The sequence below is a fragment of the Lithobates pipiens genome, unplaced genomic scaffold, assembly GCF_037356315.1.
Source record: "Lithobates pipiens isolate NorthernLeopardFrog02 unplaced genomic scaffold, aLitPip1_a1.2 Scaffold_30, whole genome shotgun sequence".
Taxonomy (NCBI): Eukaryota; Metazoa; Chordata; class Amphibia; order Anura; family Ranidae; genus Lithobates; species Lithobates pipiens.
The window spans coordinates 44667181-44687508 of NW_027507791.1; the positions used below are offsets into that span (position 1 = coordinate 44667181).

General features: G+C 41.0%; 1 protein-coding gene and 1 long non-coding RNA gene across 3 annotated transcripts in view; one reads left to right on the plus strand and one right to left on the minus strand.

Annotated features, from left to right (window-relative positions):
- The window catches only part of IGSF9 (immunoglobulin superfamily member 9), a 145988-nt gene that overhangs the window by 105867 nt on the left and 19793 nt on the right, over positions 1 to 20328 (plus strand). Inside the window, 4 exon segments of the mRNA XM_077464122.1 lie at positions 6640 to 6724; positions 9167 to 9340; positions 17134 to 17179; positions 17820 to 19373. Coding sequence (XP_077320248.1) covers positions 6640 to 6724; positions 9167 to 9340; positions 17134 to 17179; positions 17820 to 19373 — 1859 coding nt within the window.
- On the minus strand, positions 239 to 15027 carry LOC143942739 (uncharacterized). 2 transcript variants are annotated; one of them, XR_013264826.1, is made up of 3 exons: positions 14880 to 15027; positions 11359 to 11471; positions 239 to 388 (listed from the first exon to the last, which is right to left on the minus strand). It is a non-coding gene; the product is annotated as an uncharacterized LOC143942739 (long non-coding RNA). The 2 variants fall into 2 exon arrangements; XR_013264825.1 differs by lacking the exon at positions 239 to 388 and adding an exon at positions 9259 to 9383.

A 20328-nucleotide genomic window follows, 5' to 3' on the forward strand; every position in this document is an offset into this window, starting at 1 on the left:
TATAAGAAAACTATAACAATGTTATCCATTAATAATTAAAAAAATCAATACGATAATAATAATTATTTTTATTATTGAATAATATAAGATAAAATCATAGAAAATATTTATTATTATTTTGCATTATATTGTGGATTTTTATTTGAATTATTATTAGTATTCACAATAAAACACCAATACAATAATATCAGTAATAATATAATTATTATTGAATATTAATACATTCAATACAGTAAAGGAAGCTGCAGCGCTTCATGGGAGTTGTATTTTATTTTTATAAGTATACCGCAAATTATATAAGGGTGTTAAGTTCAAGACTGTATACTAGCGTTTGGTTGTATTACACGCACTTCAAACCAAAGTCATTTATGAAAGCAACTGCTCCTTCCTGAAAAAGAAAAAAAAAAATGTTGATGGGGATTTCTGTTCCCCTTATAGTCATGCATGTGTAATATATTTATATATATATATATATATATATATATATATATATATATATTATATATATATATATATTAAAAGAATATAAGAAAAATATAATACAAAAAAAAAAAATAGAAAATATTTATTATTATTTTGCATTATATTGTGGATTTTTATTTGAATTATTATTCATATTCACAATAAATTGGCAATAATAATATAATTATTATTGAATATTAATACATTATTGATTTTATATGTTTACATTATATTGTATATTTAAATTATTAGTAATAATCACAATATATAAACTAAAATAATAAAAAGGATTTGATTTAAAAAAAATAATCACCAATATAGTCGGACTTTGATGGTGCTAGATGAGGATCAAGGAGTGGAGATGCCCGATCCATGTGCCATTCCAGTGGTATCCTCTTTTAGATAAAGTCCAGATATCGCCCAGGCTTTGCGGATTATTGCCAACTAAATTTTTTTTAATCCCTTATTGTCCCGATTTAGGGATAAGAATAATACCTGGAATAATCTTAAATTGTCACTGGCGGGAAAAAACACAATCTAATCAAAATGATTCTAAGGCCACACCTATTATCTCCTCCACAACTCACCCGTAGGGATTCATCTGAAAATATTCAGAGTGGTAAATACCCATTTTAGACACTTACTCTGGAATACAACTCAGGACAGCACAGTATCAGGGATCAGGACAGCACAGTATCAGGGATCAGGACAGCACAGTACAGGTTTCCGGGATCATTCTGGGACACAGTGGTGTCACTAGGGGGCTGCTTTTGAGGCTATAGCCCCGAATCTGGGGCCCATAGCCTTGAGTCTCTGCAGGGGTCCCCAGGGGGAGGGGAGGATCTCTGGGGACCTTGGTGCAGGGGGGAGGCTCTCTGGGGACCGTGATTTAAGGGGGGCTCTCTGGGGACCCTGATTTAAGGGGGAGGCTCTCTGTGGACCCTGTTTTAAGGGGGAGGCTCTCTGGGGACCGTGATTTAAGGGGGAGGCTCTCTGGGGACCGTGATTTAAGGGGGAGGCTCTCTAGGGACCCTGATGTAAGGCAGAGGCTTTCTGGGGACCCTGTTTTAAGGGGAGGGCTCTCTGGGGGACCCTGATTTAAGGGGGAGGCTCTCTGGGGACCCTGATACACATACAGTGGTGTGAAAAAGTGTTTGCCCCCTTCCTCATTTCCTGTTCCTTTGCATGTTTGTCACACTTAAGTGTTTCGGAACATCAAACCAATTTAAACAATAGTCAAGGACAACACAAGTAAACACAAAATGCAATTTGTAAATGAAGGTGTTTATTATTAAAGGTGAAAAAAAATCCAAACCATCATGGCCCTGTGTGAAAAAGTGATTGCCCCCTAAACCTAATAACTGGTTGGGCCACCCTTAGCAGCAACAACTGCAACCAAGCGTTTGCGATAACGTGCAATGAGGCTTTTACAGCGTCCTGGAGGAATTTTGGCCCACTCATCTTTGCAGAATTGTCCTAATTCAGTTACATTAGAGGGTTTTCGAGCATGAACGGCCTTTTTAAGGTCATACCACAACATCTCAATAGGATTCAGGTCAGGACTTTGGCTAGGCCACTCCAAAGTCTTCATTTTGTTTTTCTTCAGCCATTCGGTGGTGGACTTGCTGGTGTGTTTAGGATCATTGTCCTGCTGCAGAACCCAAGTTCGTTTCAGCTTGAGTACACGAACAGATGGTCGGACATTCTCCTTCAGGATCTCTTTGTAGACAGCAGAATTCATAGTTCCTTTTATCACGGCAAGTCTTCCAGGTCCTGAAGCAGCAAAACAGCCCCAGACCATCACACTACCACCACCATATTTTACTGTTGGTATAATGTTCTTTTTATGAAATGCAGTGTTTCTTCTACGCCAGATATACTTGGACACACACCTTCCAAAGAGTTCCACTTTTGTCTCATCGGTCCACAGAATGTTGTCCCAAAAGTCTTGGGGATCATCAAGATGTGTTGTGGAGAAATTGAGACGAGCTTTGATGTTCTTTTTGCTCAGCAGTGGTTTTCTCCTTGGAACTCTGCCATGCAGGCCATTTTTGCCCAGTCTTTTCCTGATGGTGGAGGCATGAACGCTGACCTTAACTGAGGCAAGTGAGGCCTGCAGTTCCTTGGACGTTGTTGTGGGGTCTTTTGTGACCTCTTGGATGAGTCGTCGCTGCGCTCTTGGGGTAATTTTGGGCGGCCGGCCACTCCTGGGAAGGTTCACCACTGTTCCATGTCTTCGCCATTTGTGGATAATGGCTCTCACTGTGGTTCGCTGGATTCCCAAAGCTTTGGAAATGGCTTTATAACCCTTTCCAGACTGATAGATCTCAATTACTTTCTTTCTCAATTGTTCCTGAATTTCTTTGGGTCTCGGCATGATGTGTAGCTTTTAAGGATCTTCTGGTGGACCTTACTGTGTCAAGCAGCTCCTATTTAAGTGATGCCTTGATTGTGAACAGGTGTGGCAATAATCAGGCCTGGGTGTGGCTAGAGAAATTGAACTCAGGTGTGGACAACCACAGTTATAGTATGTTTTAACAAGGGGGGCAATCACTTTTTCACACAGGGCCATGATGGTTTGGATTTTTTTTCACCTTTAATAATAAACACCTTCATTTACAAATTGCATTTTGTGTTTACTTGTGTTGTCCTTGACTATTGTTTAAATTGGTTTGATGTTCCGAAACACTTAAGTGTGACAAACATGCAAAGGAACAGGAAATGAGGAAGGGGGCAAACACTTTTTCACACCACTGTATATATTATATACATGTGTATGCCTGCCCAAGCATATGACTTTCTTTACTACGCTGCTATGGGCTCTAGCCCCAGATCTTTTGTAGACCTAGCAACTGGAAGAACTGGAGGGGTTCTAACCCTTCACCACTCCATCCAAAAAAAAAAAAAAAAGTTGTGGCTTTAGCTATTTTTTTTTTATTTTTTTTTCACAAAGGTTTTTATTGGTTGAACAGCAAATAAAAATCTGATGATCTTTAGCTATTTTTATCCTCCAAGTTTAATCAAATGAGTATTTTTCTATAAAAATAAATAGATATGATGCAGAACAACCGTAAAAGTCACCCATCTGCTCCATGCTGAACAATATACTTGTGCAATTAATTTTGTCCTGAATTAATTTAACGAATTTCGAAAAATTCGGAAATATACGAATTAACAAAAACCCTTTTTAACACATTTTTCTGAATATATTCTTAAATTCAAGTATTCCAAAATTCGTATATTCAAAAATTCTAAAAACCCCAAAAAAGTGAAAATCTGAAATAACTATTAATAACTATTAAATTCTAGATATTGGAATATCCTTTCAAATTTGGCTGTTAGTGAAGGTAACGAATACGAATTTTAATCCGAAATTATTAATTAACCGAAATGATGAATGCTGTATCTAAACGAATGGGTTGGAAATCGTCCTGACTGCCCCACAGGCGCTTCATGGATAACATCACACATGGTACATCCTCCTATTATGGATTTATATATACATTTATCAATGTAGGGGGAGCCCGGGTAGGTTTTGAAAGGATATGGTCCCCATGGCTTGATACACCAGAACTATGCCCTAAGGCAGGGGGTCTCAAACTGGTGGTCCTCCAAGTCCCATCATGTATCTGCCTGTAGGAGTCATGCTTGTAACTGTCAGCCTTGCAATGCCTCATGGGACTTGTAGTTTCGCAAACAGCTGGAGGGGCCGCCAGTTTGAGGACCCTGCCCTAAGGACTTGGTAATGTCTAGAATTCTACAATGCCCTACAGCAGTGATGGTGAACCTTGGCACCCCAGATGTTTTGGAACTACATTTCCCATGATGCTCAACTACACTGCAGAGTGCATGAGTATCATGGGAAATGTAGTTCCAAAACATCTGGAGTGCCAAGGTTCGCCATCACTGCCCTACAGGGTGGTTTTGCCATGTTTAATATACTTCGTGTCAAGTGAATTGTACGACCGAGTAGGGGGGCCCAGAGCAGTATGACTTTCTGCAATATGCCTATGTTCTTTGATGTTGCAATGATAACTGCGGTAGGTAACTGAAACTGAAATCTTTGTACATTGGAATTATGTTCAATTTAAAAAAAAAAAAAAAAAAAAAAAGGAATTTGTTGATTATGTTCAATTAAAAAATAAAATAAAAATTGGAATTTATTATGTTCAATAAAAAAAAATTCTGAAAAAATAAATAAAAAAATCTGTATAATAAAAAAAAAATTATAATAATATATCATATTGATGATTTTGTAGTATTAATTTATATTATTCCTTCCCTTAACTTTACAGTAGCTGATGTACAAAAAAAAAAAAATATAATAATATATAACAATATATCATATTGATGATTGATGATTTTGTAGTATTTATATTATTCCTTCCCTTAACTTTACAGTAGCTGATGTACAGAAAAAAAAAAGAATTAATCACTGTCCTTTGTTAAAGGGAATATTTATTGTGTGCAATTTTAGATATTTCTTCCTATAAACGGTATATAATTCAGGTGAATATGAAATCTTGCCAATTTTAGAACCAGTTTGCCAGAAAAGCCTGCTTTTCAATAGCTGAAGCTCAGATTGCATGCACAGCTGAATGAGCCAGAAAAGTGGCTCCCAGCCTATGCATTTACAGAGTTTTACCTTTGAGAGAGAGAGTCTGAAAGGAAGCAGATTCCTCTGTGCTCTCCATAATGCTGTGTGATTAAATTATTATTTTTAATGTGTAAGTTCACCTTTACAGAAAAATCTGTATGATTGAACTTACACAGGACCCCCTCCACACACCCCCACCCCCCCACCCCCCCACCCCCCCTCCCCGGGTCCCGCTGACCTGGACCGCGGCAATCTCCTTTTCTATAAAGGTGAACTTACCCTTTAAAGATGTTACATAAATAGTAAAAAGACGAAAAAAAAAATTAAAGTATTTCTAAATTCAAAGCTTTTTCATTTCTATTTTCAGGAAGTAGAAAAGTTTTTTTTTTTTTTTTGCCATATTTGTCCCATTGCCCATAAACACTGCATGAAGAGGAAGGAAACCTCTCCAAAAGTGAGGGAAACCCCCGTCTTAAATTTTTTTCCCCAGAAACCCCATTGAAAGATTTCTCTCTGTTCCTGTTCTGGTGACAACTCAACATTTTGAACTTTGACACCGGGAAATATAGGTCCAAATATAAATAAAAATAATAAAAAATAGATACAAATAGGAGAGTTAATTTTACTGCTGTTTGGGTCCCTGCTGGAAGAACTGGAGGGGTTCTAACCCTTCACCACTCCATCCAAAAAAAAAAAAAAAAAAAAAGTTGTGGCTTTAGCTATTTTTTTTTTTTTTCACAAAGGTTTTTATTGGTTGAACAGCAAATAAAAATCTGATGATCTTTAGCTATTTTTATCCTCCAAGTTTAATCAAATGAGTATTTTTCTATAAAAATAAATAAATAAATATGATGTAGAACAACCGTAAAAGTCACCCATCTGCTCCATGCTGAACAATATACTTGTGCAATTAATTTTGTCCTGAATTAATTTAACGAATTTCGAAAAATTCGGAAATATACGAATTAACAAAAACCCTTTTTAACACATTTTTCTGAATATATTCTTAAATTCAAGTATTCCAAAATTCATATATTCAAAATTCTAAAAACCCCCAAAAAGTGAAAATCTGAAATAACTATTAATAACTATTAAATTCTAGATATTGGAATATCCTTTCAAATTTGGCTGTTAGTGAAGGTAACGAATACGAATTTTAATCCGAAATTATTAATTAACCGAAATGATGAATGCTGTATCTAAACGAATGGAACATAACCAATTAATAATAGTAAATAATAATAACTTTTTATTATTATTTATTATTAATTTGTTCCATTCCATTTGTTTAGATGCGGCATTCGTTATTTTGGATAATTTCATATTTGTTACGTTCACTCACAGACAAATTTGAAAGGAAATTCCAATACCTATAATTTAATAGTTAAGTTATAGATAGTAAATTGTTCTTTCGAATTTTCGGATTTTCTTGCTTATTTTTTTCGGTTTACAGATTTTCAAATTGCGATCCTAACGAATGATCCGAAAAAATAAATAAAAAAAAGAATAATTTTTCGGCAGTGCACATGTCTACTGAACAAGAACATGAGCCCTGACCCGTTTTAATTTTCTCCCCTCAGGATTCCTTGTATGAATTCCGAATGGTGGCCTTTGCCGGCGATTACATCAGCGAGCCAAGTAATTCGGTGAACATCTCTACGTCAGGTGAGTGGGTGGGAAATGAGAGTACCAGATGTATACCTAAAAGGGAACATGTACATATTTTACTTCCTTTTTTTTTTTTGTAAAAAAAAAGCCAGTTGGTTACAGACCTCAGTAGCTCAAGATAGGATTTAATACATGAGGGAATAGGTGGGAGCATTGATTTCATTTTTTTTTTGTATCCCTCTTACTTCCTGTCCTGACCGTTATACCGCCAGGATGTTTTTGGGGTATTTTACTGAGTAAGCCTCGCTACCCTCTTATTACCCTTATTCCAGAGTGCTTCTTTAAATGATACGTCAGATATGAGTTTATTTCTAGCCACAAAAAAATGTGTAAACACCGGCGACATCTCACCCCAGCTAGACAGGGAATGCGTTTTCTGAGTGTTAAGTATGGAGTTAGTTTATGTAGGGATTGTACTTAAAATAACAATGAATCTGTTACTACAAGTCCAAATTCTCCCAGGACAGGAGAGAAGATTTCTAAATTTGGAATTTGTTTTAATTCGTTCTCATTGTGGAAAATCGGACACTGGAACCCAGCTGGCTGAAATTGTATCCCCCTACCACTAAAACGCCTCCCTCCACCCCTTAAAGTATAACTAAAGGCAAAACTTTTTTTTAAAGATTTGGATAGAGGGAAGAAGAATTGGAACCCCTGCTAGTTTTTATTGCTGTCTGTGCCCCCGTTATCATTATCATTGAAAGTAAAAGGAAAAGGGTTCTCCCCAGAAAAGTAATAGAGGGGGAAATCTTCCAGTGGGGACCCTAGTTCTGGTGACCTCCCAAGGAATTCCCTTAATTTACAGGGATTTTCTTCTCACTTCCTATTTGGCTATGGGACAGGAAGTGGAGGAGAATCTGCACAATGGGACACAGATAGCAATAAAAAAAAAAACTGACAGGGGTTTTAACCCTCCCTTACTCTATCCAAAATTAAAAAAAATAAAGTTTTGCCCATAGTTCTGCTTAAACTCTCCCCAGCTCGACATTTACCCCCTCCCCTTCTTACCACAACACTTACCATTACACCCTTTTCCACCTAAACACTTACCTCTTCTCTTACCCCAATACTTGCCTCCGCCTCCCCTTCCTACCTCAACACTTATCCCATCCCCTACCTCTCTTACCCTAGAAGTTGCCCTCTTCCCTCCCCACCTCAACACTTACCCCTCCCCTACCTAGCCCCAACACTTGCCCCCACCCCTTCTTACCTCAACACATACCTCCTCTCCTACCCCAAAAATTACCCCCTCCCCTATCCCTTCCCAGCCGCAACACGTACCTCCTCTTCTACCCAAAAAACGTGCCCTCTCCCCTCCCCGTCTCAGTACTTAACTCTCTTCTCCTACCCCAAAACACACCCTTCCCCCTGAACACTTACCCGCCCCCACTCCAAAACTTGCTCCACCTCAACTCAATGTTTACTCCCCCACCCCAAAACTTACAACCCCCAACTTAAACTTTATCCCCCTCCTCTACCCTAAGACCTGCTGTCACCCCTGCCCCAACACTTACCCCCTCTCCTCCCCAACTCAACATTTACCTTTTCCCCTACCCTTTAACTTGCCTTCTTCCCTCCCCAACACTTACCCCCTCCCCTACCCCAAAGCTTGCACCCTCCTCTTCCCTCCCCAGCACTTACCCCCTCCCCTACCCCAAAGCTTGCACCCTCCTCTTCCCAACCCAATACCTACTCCCTCCCCTTCCCATCCCAATACCTACCCCCTCCCCTAATCCAAAGCTTGCACCCCTCCCCTTCCCAGCCTCAACACTTCCACTACCTCTTCCCAGCCTCAACACATACCTCCTCTCCTAACCCAAAACTTTCCCTCTCCCCTCCCCAGCCCCAACACGTACCTCCTCTCCCACCACAAGAACATGCCCTCTCCCCTCCCCTACCCCAAAACACACCCCCCCCTCCTCCCACCTCAACACTTACCCCCTCCCACTCCAAAACTTGCTCGACCCCAACTCAATGTTTACCCCCTTCCCTCCAACCCTAAAATGTGCACCTCTCCAGCTCATAATGTACCCATTCCTCTACCACAAGACTTGCTCCACCCCCCCCACCCACCACAACACTTACCCCCTCTCCTCCCCAACTCAACATTTACCCCCTTCCCCTCTGCCCTTCTCACCCCAACATTTACCCCTTTCCCCTGCCTCAAAATTTGCCCACTTGCCTACCGCAACACTTACACCTGTAGTCCACATCAGGGGCTAAGCAGTCTAGGGTGACAACACAGCACAGATGTACAGTCAGTGAGTATTGTTGTCACCCTAGGACAAGAAGTGGCAGAATCACTAGGTAAAAAAAAATGAACAAAAAGCCTTTTTAAAAACTAAAACATCCACCACATCTAAGGAATGGTAAGCTGCAATACATTAAATTTTTTGTTTCTCGGGTTTAGAAACGCTAACCGTATCGTATTGTTTCCAGGAATGAGGGTCTATCCCGCGCACACCGAGCTCCCGGAAGTTCAGCAGAAGTCCCTTATGGCCGGAGTCGTTGGAGGAGCCTGCTTCCTTACCCTGGCGGTCATCCTAAGCACCATAGTTGCCTGCGTGATGAACCGACGGCGGGTCAGACGTCGCCAGAAACGGAGGCAGCAAGGTACGTAGGATAGGTAGAGGTGAGGTGATCCCAGCAACATGACCTAGGAGGGAAGCAAAGCATTCTGGGAGCAATTCTTTGTTAGGTTCCTAAAGTGACATGGCCTACATGATTAAAGTCAACGGAATCTTAGATATGATTTTCCATATTTAACAGTCTTGCCACAAAAGCGGGCTTGGTTTTGATTGGAAGCCAAAAGACAACCTATATCAGACACCGCCTCACCAACAGCTAGGTGGTATCGGGTAGTACAATGGTCCTTTTAGCTAGAAGAACCAATATTACAAGTCAAGAGTGTGTAAGGAGGAATAACCATCAGCCTTGATCCTGCCAGCCACTCAGATTCCACCTATCATTCCAACAAAGATTAGACCGAAAAAGGGAGACTCCAAGTGATTGGAGCTGTTAATACCGAAAGGTCCACTTTATACGTTTTGTTTTTTTTCCCCACGCGAAGCCCAAAGTTTGATGGATGGAGAGATAAAGCCTTAGCTAGATTCTGCATATACAGTAGATCTCGTTCTTTATTATAATACTCATGAGGAAGAACAGTTTATGATTCCGGTAAAGTTTTGGCTTTATGGCAAACGGTGTATGTTAATAGTTAGGGTTTGGCTTTAGATGCGCTTCAAATTAGCAGTTAACCTCCAACACTTTTTGTCATCCATTGAGGGACACCGCTTGGTAAAAAAGCAACCTAGTTTTGCTTGGTGTCCAGTTCTCCTGTAGGTGGGAGTATAACTGTAGCTGGTTTTATTACCAAGTTGTGTCCCTTACTGGATGATAAAGGGTATTGGCTTTAGATCCACTTTAAATTGGCAGTTAACCTCCAACCTGTTTTTTTCATCCATTGAGGGACACCGCTTGGTAATAAGCAAAATTAGTTTTGGGTAGTGTCCAATTCTCCTGTAGGTGGCAGTATAACTCTAGGTTGCTTAATACCAAGGTGTGTCCCTCTGTAGATCAAGATTTTACAGTGAGTAGAAAAAAATCCTTATTTTATCACCTACAGTGAGGGGGAAAAATATTTGATCTCCTGCTGATCCGTTTATTTTGACAGTGAGAGTCAACCAAACAATCCAGAAAAACGCATTTCAAAAAAGTTATAAATTGATTTGCATTTTAATGAGTGAAATAAGTATTTGATTCCCTATCAGTCAGCAAGATTTCTGGCTCCAAGGTGTCAGTGGGAACTTATCTGAGAGGTAGAAATTGTTTATTGCTCAAGGAACCCCTAGCAACCTCTGGAGGAGCCCTAGTTAATAATCCCTTAGACAGTTGTCACTAGAACAGGTGTCCCCATTAGAAGAGGATCTAGTACCTCTTATGTATGTACCCCAAAGCAATGAAAACCTGGAAGGGGGTTTCATCCCTTCCCACTGCATGTTATGTTTTATGGCCCCAAGTTTGGGTTTACCAACCATACACCAATTGGAGTAAGCCTAAGGAATTACGTGTGATGACGACTTGAACACTATCAGAATAGAAAAAGATTAGCATAAGTTTTATGGCTTGATTGAGGTGGGTGTGAGGAACAGGTAGGCAATAACGGGGTGTAGATTTAGCACTTTTTTTTTTTTTTTTTTACTCCTGTTTTTTTTGTGCCAAGATTCCCACTCTATGATGAAAAAGAGCATCCAAAAGTGTCTTAGAAAGAGTTTAATGGGCTAGCTTCGTAGAGGTCTTTGACCACCAGGGATGAGGTCTTGCCGTCATTGTACCTGAGCTTTTAGGCCTTCAAACCCACTTTAGGGTGATAGTAAATAAAAAAATTTGACAGGAAGGTTGGGGGGCCCCTAGTTGAGTTTACCTCTGGTGTGTGTCGACCCAGGAACTTAGAGGAGAGATCTTGCAGCCCAAGAGATATTAAAACTGTTTAATGGTGTAACTTTACAGCATTTAACAAAAAAAAATGAAGTTTAGAGTGAACCGCCTTGAATAAGGTTTAACTATGCCAAAAGAAATACATTTAGCTTTGCACGGAGAGCACATATGACTAAGAATGTAAAGTTTCTTACTTGGGGTTCATAGTTTCGGGTCTCTTGGATGCCACCATATAACCTGAATGCTCCTTTTCCTCTCTCCTCTCGTGTGTTCCTGGAGTGCTGTACCAGATACATTTTGTAATTTCCTGGAGAAAAAAATGGTCTTCAGTTATTATGTACTTGAGAGAAGGGTTGTCGGTCTTGCCCATAGCATAGAAGCAAAGAGCCAATCCTTTTGGTAGCCTCAAACACCGTAGTAATTTGATTGGTCGCTACAGCCAAAAGATACAGACACTGAATATCTTGGCCAACAATATCTAGCCGTAGGAGAAAGGCATGCAAAAATCCTTGCATAATGCAGACATGGAGGTATACTACGTGGCCAAGAATATGTGGAGCCCCTCTATTTCTGAGCTCAGGTGTTTCCAGAGTACGGCTAATACTACAGCATACAAAGACATTTTAGACTAGGGGTTTGCAACCCTTCTAAACAAAGAGCCAGTTTACTATCCTTCAGATTTTAGAGGCCGAACTGTGGACAGGTAGGAGTAGAGAACTTCCTGGTGTTGGTAACAATGCCCCATACTTGGTGTCAGTGGGAGGAATAGTGCCCCATCATTAGGGTCTGTGAGAGGGCTAATTCTTCATCGGTGTTGTCCATGAGAGGGCTAGTGCCCCATCATTGGTATCAGTGGGAGGAATAGTAGCCCATCATTGGTATCAGTGGGAGGAATAGTGGCCCATCATTGGTATCACTGGGAGGAATAGTGGCCCATCATTGGTATCACTGGGAGGAATAGTGCTGCATCATTGGTATCAGTGGGAGGGTTAGAGCCCTATCATTGGGAGGAATAGTGTCTCATCACTGGTGCCAGTGGAAGGAATAGTGTCTCATCATTGGTGTCCGTGAAAGGACTAGTTCCCCATTGTTGGTGTCCATGAGAGGACGAGTGCCCCATCATTGGTGGCGGGGGGGGGGGGGGAATGGTGCCCTAAGGGATAAAGGCAAGAAAAGGGCTGCAGTTAGGAGAGCACTGTTTTAATCAATTGTGCACTTCCATTCTTGTAGGAAGGCCCTTTTCTGTTCCAGCATGACTGTGTCCCTGGGCCCAAAGCCAGCTCCATAAAGACATAGTCTGACCAGTTCGGTGACTCAAGTGGAACCCAACACCTTTTGGATAAATTAAAAAACATTGAATGTGATCTAGTTCTTCTCATCCAATTTTCAGTGCCTGACTTCACAATTACTCTTTTGGCTAAATAGATACAAATTTCCAAAAAACACAACCTAAAATCTTGTGGAAAGCCTTCCGAGGAGAGTGAAGCAAAGATTGGGGAGGGTGGCAACTTCACAATATTGCCCACAATTTTGAAAAAGGGATATCTGACAAGCTCATATAATATAACCAGGTGTCCACAAACATTTGGCTATATAGTTTTTCAAAATGTTGTGGAATCCCCTAAATATCAATAAAGCATGGATCTGATCTAAATCGCTTTTGGTCTTAAGTCTAAATAGAGCACCATCTGTAATTTCATATTTTGGAAGTCCTTTCTCAATAAGACAGCAAATGATGGTGGGTAGGGCTAAATATGACAACATAATAAAGACATGTTGACAGCAGAAGGTATAAAATGTTAGCCTTGCTGGGTTAAAAAGGAAACAACTAAGTACACAAACAACTGTGATTATCTAGGCACCTTATGTAGACAGCTATAGGATATGTCTAGCCAAAACTTTTTTTTTGGGCTCTAAATAGGGTGGGAAATTGTAAAAATCTTTTGGGTTTTTACTTCTAGAGAGAGATCTTCTTTTACTATCCCAATGACAAACGTTTCACCAGATAGGAATGGGAGTAAATCTCCCAACATCAACACAAAGAGAACATGGAAATGCTAGAAGTCCTGTCAAACGTTCTAACCCTTTCCCACCCCCATCAAAAACAGATCATCACTTCATTTTGTCATATAACGCAATGAAAACATAAAAGGGTAGACTTCGGGTTCCTTGGCGCAACAAGGTCCAAATGCTTTGAGGCATTATGATGGTGAAGGTCGTTATTATAGTGAAGTGTACCCTACCTTGAAGCAGGATGTCCCATCTCGGACACCAGATAAGAAGGGAATAAATCTCCTAAGATCAACACGGAGAGAACATGGAAAGGCTAGAAGTCCTGTCAAACCTTCTAACCCTTTCCCATACCATCAAAATCGGGTGGGAAATTGTAAAAAATCTTTTGGGTTTTTACTTCTAGAGAGATCTTCTTTTACTCTCCGAATGAAAAAAAGTCTCACCAGATAGGAAGGGAATAAATCTCCTAAGATCAACACGGAGAGACCATGGAAAGGCTAGAAGTCCTGTCAAACCTTCTAACCCTTTCCCATGCCATCAAAATCGGGTGGGAAATTGTAAAAAATCTTTTGGGTTTTTACTTCTAGAGAGATCTTCTTTTACTCTCCAAATGAAAAAAAGTCTCACCAGATAGGAAGGGAATAAATCTCCCAAGATCAACACAGAGAGACCATGGAAAGGCTAGAAGTCCTGTCAAATGTTGTAACCCTTTCCCACTCCATCAAAATAGGGTGGAAAATTGTAAAAAATCTTTTGGGTTTTTACTTCTAGAGAGATCTTCTTTTACTATCCGAATGAAAAAAAGTCTCACCAGATAAGAAGGGAATAAATCTCCTAAGATCGACATGGAGAGACCATGGAAAGGCTAGAAGTCATGTCAGACGTTCTAACCCTTTCCCACCCCCATCAAAAACAGATAATCACTTAATTTTGTCATATAACGCAATGAAGGGTAGACTTCGGGTTCCTTGGCGCAACAAGGTTCAAATGCTTTGAGGCATTATGATGGTGAAGGTCATTATTAGGTCGTTATTATGGTGAAGTGTACCCTACCTTGACGCAGGATGTCCCATCTCGGACACCAGATAAGAAGGGAATAAATCTCCTAAGATCAACACGGAGAGACCATGGAAAGGCTAGAAGTCCTGTCAAACCTTCTAACCCTTTCCCACCCCAACAAAATCGGGTTGGGAAATTGTAAAAAATCTTTTGGGTTTTTACTTCTAGAGAGATCTTCTTTTACTATCCCAATGACAAAAGTCTCACCAGATAAGAAGGGAATAAATCTCCTAAGATCAACACGGAGAGACCATGGAAAGGCTAGAAGTCATGTCAAACGTTCTAACCCTTTCCCACCCCATCAAAATCGGGTGGGAAATTGTAAAAATGTTTTGGGCTTTTACTTCGAGAGAGAGATCTTCTTTTACTATCCCAATGACAAACGTTTCACCAGATAGGAATGGGAGTAAATCTCCCAAGATCAACACAGAGAGAACATGGAAATGCTAGAAGTCCTGTCAAACGTTCTAACCCTTTCCCACCCCCATCAAAAACAGATCATCACTTATGTTTTCATTGCGTTATATGACAAAATTAAAAGGGTAGACTTCGGGTTCCTTGGCGCAACAAGGTCCAAATGCTTTGAGGCATTATGATGGTGAAGGTCATTATTAGGTCGTTATTATGGTGAAGTGTACCCTACCTTGACGCAGGATGTCCAATCTCGGGGTATGTTAGGGAGCAGGGGCCAGAAGACAAGCAAGGCATAAGGAGTGTCACAAGCAAATGTAACAAGTTTTCTTCGCTTCCTTGGATATAGGATATGACTGTGTCCTTCCGTGTCCACTCTCTTGAGAGATTCTAAAACAATTAGCTTTTTTTTTTTTCCTTCTAAAATAATGTGTAAGACGTTACAACATGCCATACAGAATTGTAATTTTTCAAGAGAAAATTAAATATTTAGTCATCCAAATATGTGAAGTATTCTGTTGTTTTTCTGTACAATATACAATCTTTGCCTTCAGATGTAAGGCTCCATTCCAGTCATTCCATCCATCCATGATCGTGATTCAGGACAGATGCATGACCACCGTAACCTGTTTTTGTATCCATTTGTCAGCTTAATTTTTAGTTCTGTATTGGAAGCTGTGATCCATAATTCACTAACCTGTTTTTGTTTTCCCCTACAACGTTGCTTTGGCTTGTATACTCACCTTGCATGTTCCCGTCATGCCACCACAACATGTAGGGGACTTCAGGAGACACATCAGAGCCAAATTCCAGTCACTCTTCTTGTAGATACTGTGGCACCGTCTTGTACGATATGGCTGCCAAGTGTATTGAGTATACCAGAATTTTTTTTATGAGACTGGAGTATCTGAGATTGCTCCTGTGGGCCCTACATGTCCCTTATACCCACCTGGTAACTGCTCTTAAAATGCAGGGCATGGAACAATTTAAAACAGAAAGCGTGGGCTACGGTTTACACAGTACTAAGACCCGATAAGAACAAACATAGGCAGCCAGCGACCTAAAACATCCAAGTGTATAAGTCTTGGGGGAGAAAACGGCTTACGCCTTTCGTCCAATGTTTAAACAGCAATGTTTTAATGTTGTAACATGTTTTATCATGTGATCACCTTGTAACAAATAAAGACTCATACACTTGGATGTTTTAGGTTGACAGCTGCCTATTTTCCTTTATATTTTACGAGTGACTGGAGGACACCTGGAGCCTGAGCACCAATCTCCCCATCAGGACTTATTGGAACTCCAGTGTCGGCGTTGCTTTTTTCTCATTATAATAAGGCCATGTGTTGTGACCAAACTGCTCAAAATCTGGCCAGTAAAGAATCCCAAGACTTTGGAAAAGCATTGACTTCATTTAAAATATAACTTTTTTTTTTCTGGTTTTGGATAGAGTGGAGATGGATTAGAACCCCTGTCAGTTTTTAATGCGGTCTGTGCCCCGGTTGGGGAGGTTCATCCTCTCCATTTGTCCTGTGTACAATTTTCATTGAAAGTAAAAGTAAAACACACATTTTGGGTTGTCTCCAGAAAAGTAATAGAGAGGAAATCTTCCAATGGGGACACTAGTTCTGGAGGCCCCAAGAGGTTCCCCTAATTTGCAGGGATTTATTCTCTCTTCTTGTTTGGTTATGGGACAGGAAGTGAAGGTAAATCTCCCCAACTGGACAAAGATGGCAAAAATGAACCTTACAGGGGTTAACACGCTCTCCTTTACTCTATCCAAAATGGGGGAAAAAAAAAAGGTTTTGCCTATTGTTCTACTTTGAATGCTCACGGAGGTCTTCTGATGACCGTTTCTTCCAGCCAAGCTGACCAGGCTGCTCTTCTGTTGGAGAACAGATAATGTTGCATAATACATTTCCTTGGCAGCTGTACAGCAATCTGAGCATTCATGGAAGAACATTCATGGAGCATTTTTTTTTTTAAATAAAAAACTATTTGCAGAAGCCGTGCCCTTCTCATTTGATAACCAAAACATGAGCTTGAGTCACGAAAAGGCATAATCCAACATGCATTGACGAAAACAAATCTATGTTGCATAAAAAAACAAAGATAAATAAAATTATTTGAGGGTGTGATTAGTTATGGCAGCCATGGTGCCGTAGTTGGTTAGTCTTAAGGTGCTGGCCAACCCAAATTTTGTTGTCAAAGCATTAGTGGTCTGGTCATGTCTAGTCTTACAAAATTAGTGATGGAAACTGAGCTTCAAAAACCATGCCCTACATTTTGAAAGCCAATTATTTTTTATTTTTTTTTTGCATCCTGAACTTGTCCAGCATGGCTTGTTAACAGTCACAAATAGTTTTTTTGGTGAAATCTGTGGCTTAGATACATGTTGACAATATGTAGGGTCACTTAGCTAAGGTCACATTGGCTCGAGTTTTTTCTCCTCATCTGATCCCTGTTGTGTTCTCATAACCTTCCAGATGCACCAATGGTCTTCTCCCAACCCAAGAACGCTACTCCTTCACAGTAAGTGTCTTCATGCTCATACCGTCACTTCCTGTCTGTTCATTTCATGCAGTCTGTCCGTAGCTTTTAACATGAATTGTCTTGGCTCCATGTCTCTGGCTTTTAACCACCAATCGGCTCAAAGGTCTCGGCTTGAGGTAGACGTGTTGTGGTTGCTTATGGCCTCTATACAATTTCATGTCCTCCCATAGTCATACATTTTTTGCCATGATCACACAGACTTGAAAAATGATTTATGGTAGGAATGCGGTAATTTGGAAAGCCATAGTTTTGAAGAATTTAAAACCCTTACTCTACATTCCTTGTTGAAAAGAGGTCACATCAAGTTATCTCTTTAGGTGGTTGGCCATGGAAAAGCGTTGTGCTACAAGACTGTTCTGTTCTAGCCCATACTTTTCGGAAAATTTTCCTTCCAAATTGTGAATAAAATATGAAAACATGTGACTTACGGCACAACTTAAATTATTTAGTCATTCAGCTTAAGTTCATATTTGTAACATTATCTGTTTCCGACATCTAGAGTTGCAGGAATCATCAGGATTTGGCAAAATTTTGTTCTTCTGTATTTAAACTATTTTTGTTACTTCTAAATATGTTTACATAGCTTTTTTTTTTTTTTTTTTTCCCCCTCCTTTCTCAGAAATTCTAATGGTTCTAGCAGCCCCGACAGTCTCTTGAGGCTCAAGCTTCACGTATCTCCATATGAAAGCTTCCGGAAGTCTCTGCACTTGGGAGAGAGGACAGTAAACAACCTAGGCGTCAGCCACGGAAGTAGCACCAGTGGCAAGTACACCATTTACGAGAGCCATATTGGAGATTGTATGCCGTTGGAGCGTATAAGTCGCGGACCTGATGGACGTTTCGTGGTAGAGACGGAGACGCGACCAAAGAGGAGCAGCATCAGAGGCTTTCCGTACGTGACTGAGACAGACCTCTATCCGGAATTCAATGCCAGGGACTCATCGGATCTCAGCCAGTGTTCACAGGTCAAAACATACTTGCAGGTTTGTCCGTTACCAGAGAGAGTTTCAGAGTCTTGGCGAGATGAAGTAAAGTTGAGACCAAAGGCCACTGGCCAGGCCCGTAAGGAAGCAAGAGATTCTGGGTATCGCCAAGGGAGATATTTTGGATGCAGCAGTAGTCCGTTGGAAGAAGCCAAACCCTTCCGGATATCGGATATTAGTCCCGTCACATCTTCCGTCCCTCTGCCATACAGCCAGGTGGAGGAGGCACGCTGTAGCGATTCGGCTCAAATAGATGGAGATTTAGAAAGAACTATTTCAACTCTTCGGGAATCCGAACATGACTGTTTTTCTTCCTTGAGCACAGTAGTTAGAGCACCTTCGTTACTCTTGCAGAAACCTCTTGGACTTAGTGACCAAGGAAGCCAACTTAGGCATAGCCTGTCCACTCAAAGTGGCATCCTCCAGTATCTTAGTCTACCGTTCTTTAAAGAGATGAGCGTAGATGGAGACTGGCCAGTGGAGGACGAGTCCCAAACAAGGACATCAGAGCTCAGCTCTTTGGAGGCTGAGGAAAAGGAGAGTCCAAACAACAACCATCTGGATGATCGGACATTGATGAGCGTTGATGGAACTAGTGGGAGTCGTAAAGAAGATTCCCCGTGCGCTCCTCAAAAACTGTTGGCTCTTGAGTATGTAAACTGTAACCAAGAGCAGTCTGTGCCTGTCAAATCCTTTCTAAAACCCCCTGAGCCCAACTTGGGACCTGCAAAAGCCGTCCTGCCTGGAAGTCTACTGTGGTCTCAACCTCCTGAGAACGCTGAGCGTTTCAAAGCTGGGCAGAGAGCACACTGGGGTCATGGACACATCCCCATGGACCACAGATTAGAACAGCATATCCCACCTCACTATCATTATCCTCTAAAGGACCAGCCACTCTCGGTGTTCACGGACTTTCTGGCCTTGGAAAAGCAGAGGCCGCCACTAGACAAATCTCTCTTTCTGCATGGCTCCGAGAAGGTGATGCGGAGCAGTCTCACCAGTCAGAGCAGCGGCAGAGGGAGTGTCTCCTTTCTCAGGCCCCCCTCATTGGCTCAGTCTGTGGGGGGCAGCTACCTCAATTCACCGTTGGGTGAAACATCTAGCTGGTACAGCGGAGGGGGGTCCCAGGGCTCCAGTGCAGAGGATTATCGGCACAGAAAGGACTCCTTGTTGGCCACTATAAGCAATAGGTGGGTGACCATCATATACCCTGATTAAAATGTCTAAAAAGTGTGTTAAATAGATTTTCTTACAGTATCTAAAGCTAAAACCTTTTTATTTTTGGGTTTAGACCGAATAGATAGAGGTTCCAAACTTTTGTGGGTTTTTCTCGTTTTCTGTGTAAGAAAAACTCTTTGGGGTTAGAGATCACACTGGAATGACTCGATCAGTCACTGGTCATGGGTGGGTGATGACGGTGAGCCCTAGTAGGGCTTGGGCTGCTACCTCTGGGTACAGCCTTAAGGTCGTTTCCGCACATCGACTTGGAAGGTAAGTAGAAAGGAGCGCCCAGGATCCAGTGAATGCAAGTTTGAAGGCGAGTTTAATGACGTTTATTGAAAGTACCAACAAGTAAATCAAGCCAATGCTTTTGGAGGGAATAGAGACTCTCCCTTCTTCAGGGCTGTTACTGCATGCTAATGGATGAGGAAGGATCTCAAACAGGTGTGTCTATAACACAAAGATCAGATGGATAGATGTCTGGGTGTCAGCTGTGCTTGCAGAGGCAGCATTGGATGCAAGCACACCTCTGTTTCTCCGAAATGTGTTAACTGGATATACTTGCTGCTACTTTCAATAAGCATCTTTAAACTCGCCTTCAAACTTGCATTTACGGGATGCTGGAAGCTCCATCCTACTTACCTTCCAAGTGTAAGTAAGCATGAGATTTTCTCTCTCTAGTTGACCTGATGACCACTGTCACCATGACGGACAGGGAGGGAAAAATGTTTAAAATTTGAGTTGTCACCAGAACAGGAATTGAGGGGAAATCTTTTTTTCTGTGACAGCTTGATCAGAAGGCATTTCCTTCACTTTGGAGAGATGTTACTCTAACTTTTTGTTTTGTCTACAGGACAGGAAATGAAGAGATTATGATGTTAGATGAATCAGTACCAGTGGGTGAATTCTACCAGTGGGTTTCGA